The 8,183-nt window shown below is 40.3% G+C and overlaps 2 protein-coding genes across 2 annotated transcripts; both read right to left on the bottom strand.

Annotated features, from left to right (window-relative positions):
- Window positions 1-973: 973 nt before the first annotated feature.
- On the bottom strand, window positions 974-1,548 carry LOC141770853 (odorant receptor 131-2-like). The gene is given in 2 exon segments (XM_074640698.1): window positions 974-1,146; window positions 1,149-1,548. Coding segments are annotated over 2 exon segments (573 nt in total).
- Window positions 1,549-2,440: 892 nt separating this feature from the next.
- On the bottom strand, window positions 2,441-3,409 carry LOC141770852 (odorant receptor 131-2-like). Its single transcript, XM_074640697.1, has one exon. The coding sequence runs from the start codon at window positions 3,362-3,364 to the stop codon at window positions 2,441-2,443; it is 924 nt and encodes a 307-aa protein (XP_074496798.1). The 5' UTR covers window positions 3,365-3,409.
- Between the last annotated feature and the right edge of the window lie 4,774 nt (window positions 3,410-8,183).

Genomic DNA, 8,183 nt, shown 5'->3' with positions numbered 1-8,183 from the left:
TTGCCCGGGACTGGAAGATGCAGGTTGATCTAAATCAGAAGCTCATCTTTCTGCCAGAGATTATCACAACTGGTCTCAGGCCGGACCTGATCTTGTGGTCAACCTCTCAGAAGTCCTTGTTCATCGTGGAGTTAACTGTGCCATGGGAGGCAGCAGTTGATGAAGCGTATGAACGCAAAAGTCTGAGGTATGCAGAAATAGCAGCCAAGGCAGAACAATGCGGCTGGCGTACCCAGGTGCTCCCGGTAGAGGTAGGGTGTCGAGGGTTTGTAGCCACATGGACAACAAGGCTTCTGAAGGAAAGCTGGATTTGGCTGAAGAGAAAGGATCCCAGCTGGGCTGCAAAAGGACAAGCAAGAGGGTAGATGCGGAGGGGAGCGCACCTTGGACGCCAGGTCGCTGTTGAGCCCTCTTGAGGTGTCGTGGGCCTATCAATGAAACACCGATGAAGGAGGGTGCCCACCTGATGACCCCGATGAAGTGATTACCCCTATCCCCGCTCACAACATCAAGAAAGTGACGATTAAACTTGGGATTGTAATATTAAGTCCTACAAGCTCAACTTCATAATAAAAATGTTAACTGAGCTCTTTTAAAGTCATACAGCATTTCAGTACACTGTCTTTGAATGAGCACAAATTCATCATACAATTTTATGAAATAACTTTTAATATAACCTTTCACATGAAAAATATTATTTTTTTAAATAACTGCTTCAAAAGCCTTTTTTAGCTATACAACTACATGAGAAGAATGTTTCAGTACTTACATAATAATAAAAATAAAATAAAAATATTTGTTGTGTGAAACAGAAATTAAATGTAAATATAATTATAATAATAATACATTTTATTTATTGTATTATTATAATATTGCATAAATTAAATAATATTAATATTTTTTATTTATTTATATATTATATTTTTAATTAATGCATTGTGCGATTTTTCAATTGGAAAATAATTAATTTACTTCAAACATTTCTTTTATACAAGCCAAAGAAAGCAACGTTTTTCAGTGCGTGAAAAAATTTTTCATCCCTGAGGCCATAAATGAGAGGACTCAGACATCTTGGAGCAAGACTAAACATTATGTAGTTAGTGTACCGGACATCAATAAATAATCTTAAATTAATCTTCAAGAATCAAGAATTACCGTTCTGAGCCCTTTCCATGTTGACTTTCTAATCTCTCCTGATGCAGCTTTGGCCACTTTCATTATTTTAACATAGGAGAATACAATGATGGAACACATAATCAAGAAGTAAAACTGATATAGAGCTGACCTAACATGATCCTGCCATCTGTACAAAATGAACATCTCCACAGAACATACACTATGCTGTGTGTAAAAGCTAAGAGAGGCTGATGCAAAGAAGGTGGAGAGAATAACAATACAGGGTACAGAGCTGAGGCCGTGAATGATGAGGATACAATAAATAGTGTTGTGAGTGGAGCACAGCTCTCCATGGTGCAGGGGCATGCAAATGGCTACGTAGCGCTCCAGGGTCATTGCTGTCAGAGTAACTGGTGTGACTGTAAGATACATGGAGCTTTAGTCTATGTTTATGGAGTTTCTGGTGAGTCAGATGCATTTCAAATCTTCTGAAAATCATAAAGCTCCAGAGGAGTGGTAATTGCAGACTTTTCCTTGTCTGCCTAGTTCATCTCTACTTGTCAGTGGCCACTGATGAGATGCAGGGTTGAATACCACTCTGCTTTTGACTAAGTGACTCTTCTCTCTTCTTCTCTCCTTACCTAAGTGTCCACGATACAGCCACAGATCTGATGATACAATTGCAAAGTTGATTGTAGATCTTTGGCCTAGGTCTTTTGGTACCAGGTGCACTTATGAATCAGCTTATCCTTGAACATGGACAATCCCTGACTAGCACAGAAATCCAATAACAAACTGCCATTCTTGTCAGACAAGACAGACTCTTCAGTAGAACTGTGTAGAGTCTAAAAGGTGCCCTATCTACAACTCCACCCAGAGATTCGCACAAGACTGGATTCTCTGAACTGCTGTTTCAGTGCATAGATCAGAGAGCCTTCTACTCTGTGACCCTCATATATTGGATAAGTCTAAAGATAGAGGGTGTTCCATGCTATACAGAAGCCCATTGAGACAAAACGGTGATCTGAGGCAAATTTGAGAGTTGAGATTTTGCACTCTATAAATTAAATTGAGTTGATTTGAACCTTGAATGCTACAAGCGTCTATTATCAATATTACATATAACTTTAATATAAAATTAATTGCAGAAAAAAATGCAAAACATTGTCACTTCAAATGAACAATAATACAAGAATAACAGAGTTGAGCTAGAATTTTTGCTTAAATAGCAATGCAACCACAGTCACGTCTATAACAATAAACTGTAAAAGTGAATTGCAGTTTTTTTTTTAATTCATGCATTTGAAAATATTTATGTATGTTGTCAAATATTTCTTTTGTGAAAGCCAGAGCAGGCATAGCTTTTCAGTGCATGCAAAAATGTTTCATCCCTGATGCCATAAATGAGAGGACTCAGACATCTTGGAGCTAGACTAAACATTATGTAGTTAGTGTACCTGACATCAATAAATAATCTTAAATTAATCTGAAGTACAGTTGCTTCAACAAATGGACACCACAGACGGATGAGACAGAGCAGCAGCTGGAAAGCATGAAGAATTACCGTTCTGAGCCCTTTCCATGTTGACTTTTTATCCTCTCCTGATGCAGCTTTGGCCACTTTCATTATTTTAACATAGGAGAATACAATGATGGAACACATAATCAAGAAGTAAAACTGATATAGAGCTGACCTAACATGATCCTGCCATCTGTACAAAATGAACATCTCCACAGAACATACACTATGCTGTGTGTAAAAGCTAAGAGAGGCTGATGCAAAGAAGGTGGAGAGAATAACAATACAGGGTACAGAGCTGAGGCCGTGAATGATGAGGATACAATAAATAGTGTTGTGAGTGGAGCACAGCTCTCCATGGTGCAGGGGCATGCAAATGGCTACGTAGCGCTCCAGGGTCATTGCTGTCAGAGTAACTGGTGTGACTGTAAGATACAGAAGTACCACAACAGAGATAATGATGCATAACCAAACTGGCATGGTGACTTGAAAATAGATAAAGATGAGCAGGATATCAGTCATGAATAATATGAAGCTATCAGACAGTAGAGTAATGGTAAATAAGATGTAGCGTGTAGTTTTGTAGAAGCACTCCTTTGTAAAAAAGATCACAGTGAGCAACATGTTGATGCAAAGAAAAATCATCACCAGAATCTGCACAATAATAACCCGGTCCCTGTTCTGCCGCTGTAAAGAGTTAACACCAACTAGTGAGCTGTTATCTGCCATATATTTTCTAAATAAATAACTTTTTGAGGTACTGCCTAAAGTCAAATCAAGTGTAACTTTGCAATTCATCTGTCAATGGAAAATGTTATTCTTATTACAAAATAATAAAAGTTAAGTCCAATATCAAGCTCCTCTGAAATGCGAAGATGCTTCAGCAGCAGTTTGTCAAACCCTCCATATTGTTTAAAAGACAAATGTCTTCTGCCGAGCTCACTGCAGCCTTCTGAGAGAGGGCTGTGCACGATGCCTTAAAGACTAAAACATCCAAGAATAACACCAAATGAAACTTTACTGATCAGCGTGTCGTCATTGTCACTCCCTGCTGGTTCCCCTCATTGGCTATCTATTGATAGTACTGCAGACTGTCAAGTGACTTCAGGCCTTGGGCTCCTCTATAATGAGTTTCAGATAGAGTTTTATTCTTCAATAGCTACTTTTTATTGATAGTTATCCAGCAAGAAGTAATGGTTACAGGGCTAGCTTTTACCAAAGACCTGGTGTAGTGTTACTGTAAAAATATGTACAAAGAAGGTCTGAAGGTGAGTCAGACTTCTTATTACTTCGAGGGGGCGCTAGTGAGCAGGTGATGAAGTAGGCAGCGTGTTGCAGAGCTCTTCAAAACTTTTTGTCATCTAAGCATTATTCTGGCGTAATACAGACAAAAACACCCACAATCTTTCACCCAACTTGCTCACTAAACAAATGGAAAAAGAAACCATGGCTCTAAGAAGCAACAAAGGCCGTAATACTAACACTGCAACAACCGGGCCTGTTAAGACTACCGCACCGTCTCCCTCCGGGGCCTCGAGTGACTCAGGTGAGCCAGCTCCAGCTCCAGCAGCGGTAAGCCCAGCTGAAATCATGGCCTTTAAGAATGAGCTGCTGTCATCGCTGCGAGCGGATTTTACGGCTATTTTCAAGGACGAGGTTCGGTCTGTGCTTGAAAGTGAAATGTCTGCTATTAAATTAGAGATACAATCTGCCAAAACAGAACTGTGTAACTTTAAAGTTGCTATAAAAGCCGAGGTGGCACATATTGGAAACACCATGGAGGAGATGGAAAGGGGACTTTCTGGATGTTCAGATGACGTCGCCGTTATACAGCAAACAGTGCAACAACTTTCAACCCAGGTGGCTGCCCTAGAGGACAAATGTGAGGATTTGGAAGGAAGATCCAGACGCAACAATGTACGGATAGTAGGGGTACCAGAAGGCCAGGGCAGCTACAGCAGAACTGCAGTCTCCGCGCTGCTGAAAGAAGCGTTTCAGCTGGATAAAACTCCTCTACTGGATAGAGCGCATCGGACCTCACAGCCACCACCGAAACCAGGGGCCCCCGCTAGAGCCATAGTTGCCCGCTTTCATTACTTCCAGGACTGCTCCAACATCCTGCGCCTTGCCAGGGAACGGAGGCGAGTGACGGTGAACGACCTAACCATCTCTGTCTACCCGGACTACACAGCAAGAGTCGCCCGCGCACGAGCAGCATACAACGGCATCACACAGCAGCTGCGGGGGGTCGAGGGACTTCGCTTTGGCATACTTCACCCAGCGCGACTTCGTATTACTTACAACGGAGTGGAGAAGATGTTTACGTCGCCCGATGAAGCCCAGAAATACATCACGAAAAACATTACAAAACAAGCGGCTGATCCTCGTTAATGACTGGCTCTCATGGAAGGAGGATATTATTTCTTACTGTAGGCTGTCTAAACTGATTTGACATAATCTCAAACCAGCCTGTCTGGGTAAGTGACGTGATGATGTCAAGCTAATGTCAGTAGCCTATAAGCCTGTTAATGTACACTGTGGATTTTCATTTGTTATATTATACAGTAGTGTGTAATATTTAGATAGCAATTGCAGATATGTCTAACTTCCTGATGTGAGGTATTTTTTTTTCTTTGTTTAAACCATGGTGAATTAAAATAAGTTAGTTGGGAAATTATTTAAAGCATTAGGAGGTTGCTTATGTTCATTTCCACCCAATTTAACTTGATATAATCTATACCAGCCTGTTTGCCTATTTACTCTGGGTATAGTGTTAAGCCAATATCAGGTTAATGTCAAGGTCCGTATGTAGGCCTAAATTATTTGCTTTCTACAATTGGTATGTTATCTTTATACATTTGCAGTATGTAACCTCTTGATGTGAGTTCACATATAAATAAATGGAAGGTTAAAGTGAGTTAGTTGAAACCTTATTGAGGGTTATTTTATTTTATATTGATATCTACGCCCAGAAGTTTTCATGTTTTGTTGAGTTTAGCTTCTAGTTTAGTAGTTTCCCCAATACAAGCACATAGTGTGGATATTGTTACTTTGGGAAGAAGGTTCAACCCAGCTAGGATGGGTGAGAAGGGAAGGGAAATGAGGGACTTAAAGGGTTTTCTGTACGTGGGTTTATTTTTTCATTTTGCTTACATCATATGTTATATTATTTATTTATTTTTTTACTTGAGCAACGATAGGGGCATAACATGCAAATTATTATTTGTCACTAGATATACTCATTATCTCTGGCCATGGCACAGAATGTGACTTTAGGAATGATGGCTACGTGCCCAATTTCTTTTGTGAGCTGGAATGTTAAGGGGATGAACCATCATGTGAAACGCAAGAGAGTCCTGACACATTTGCATCAGTTAAAGGTGGATATTGCCTTCCTTCAGGAAACTCATCTGAATATATCTGACCACTCACGTTTGCATACTAGATGGGTTGGTGAAGTTTATCATTCAAAATCTCAGTGTAAGTCAAGAGGAGCAGCAGTCCTTATTAGTAAGTATGTGCCTTTTATTTCTTCTCAGATTTGTGCAGACCCCATGGGCCGATATGTGATTGTTACAGGCAAATTATATAACACCCCAGTTATCTTAGCTAGTGTCTATGTCCCTAATTGGGACGACGCTGCTTTCTTCACTAATTTCTTCTCCCGATTACCTGATTTAAACGAACATCATTTGTTGATAGGTGGAGACATGAACTGCGTGATATCCCCTAGTCTAGACCGTAGCGCTGCCAAAACTACACCAACTTCTAAAGCTGCCCTTTCAATTCAGCTGTTTCTTGATACCTATGGGATGGTTGATGTTTGGCGTGCTCTCAATCCTACTGTTCGCAAGTATTCCTTCTTTTCAGCTGTCCACAAAACATTTTCACGCATTGATCATATCATAATGGATAAGAATCTTCTCCCTTTGGTGCAGGAATGTGACTACCATGCAATTGTAATCTCTGATCATGCTCCCCTTAAACTGAAGCTTAATCTACCAACCTCAAAAAACGCTTACAGACCATGGCGACTCAACCCACTTTTACTTTCAGATAAAACATTTTCAGATTTTATCTCATCACAGATTGATTTTTTTCTAGAAATTAATCAAACACCAATGATGTCATCATCAACAGTATGGGAAGCACTTAAGGCATATTTGAGGGGCCAAATTATTTCTTATAACGCACATCTACGGAAGACCAGAAATTTTCGTGCTAATGAATTGATGACTCAGATTGGTAATCTTGACTCACAATTGGCAACATCCCCATCAGCCGATGGCATTAAAGAACGTTTACTCCTCCAAAAAGAATTTGATTTATTAACCACACAAAAAGCTGAGAACCTCCTGATTAGATCTCATCATACATACTACGAGCATGGTGATAAAACAGGGAGGATCCTTGCACACCAACTTCGCCAAAAAGCAGCAAGGCAGGCAATCCCTGAGATCCGGGATGAGTCTGGAATGGTCTGTATAGATCACTCTGACATTAACTCACGCTTTTTAAGGTTTTATCATAACTTGTATACATCTGAATCGTTGAAAGATGATTACTTGATTAAATCATTTCTTCAAAGTGTTGAGATCCCTCATATAGACCCTGTGACAGCTGCCGAGCTAGAGTCTCCGTTTTCAATTGGAGAAATTGAGATGGCCATCAGGAGTATGCAATGTGGAAAATCCCCTGGCCCAGACGGGTATCCATCGGAATTCTTTAAGAAATTTTCAAATCAATTGGCTCCAATCTTAAACTCTGTATATAACGACTCCGTCAGCTGGCTCACTGCCTGAAACATTACGACAAGCTACCATATCACTTATTCTGAAAAAAGGCAAAAATCAACAGGAATGTGGTTCCTACCGTCCTATTTCCTTGATCAATGTGGACAGCAAAATCCTGGCAAAAATGATTGCTCTCCGTCTTGAAACAGTCCTCCCAACCATAATCTCTCCTGACCAGACGGGCTTTGTAAAAAATCGACTGTCCTCTTTCAACATCAGGCGCTTATACGATATAATTTATGGTCCCTCTCCACCCGACAAACCGGAAGTGGTGATATCTCTAGATGCCGAAAAGGCTTTTGATCGGGTGGAGTGGGACTATTTATTTTGTACTCTTGAGAGATTCGGATTTGAACCAAATTTTTTGTCGTGGATTAAAATTCTATATAGTTCACCAATGGCAGCAGTGCGTACTAATAATAATATATCACCTCCTTTTCAACTAACACGAGGGACGAGACAGGGGTGTCCTCTGTCCCCCCTTCTTTTTGTGATTACGATTGAGCCGTTGGCTATAGCTTTGCGTAGCAATAAGGATATTAAAGGTATTACAAGGGCAGGGTTGGAACATAACGTCTCGCTATACGCAGACGATATGCTACTCTATCTGTCTGACCCACCCTCCTCTCTTCCTGCAGCTCTTAATCTCTTAATTGAATTTGGCAAAGTTTCTGGCTATAAAGTAAATACACAAAAAAGTGAATTGATGCCCATAAATTTGGCAGCAAGAGACTCCCTGTTTATTCGTACTGTGC

Source organism: Sebastes fasciatus, chromosome 7 (assembly GCF_043250625.1).
Source record: "Sebastes fasciatus isolate fSebFas1 chromosome 7, fSebFas1.pri, whole genome shotgun sequence".
Lineage (NCBI taxonomy): Eukaryota > Metazoa > Chordata > Actinopteri > Perciformes > Sebastidae > Sebastes > Sebastes fasciatus.
Note: the sequence above shows the minus strand (reverse complement) of the source record. Positions and strands in the feature narration are given on the sequence as shown.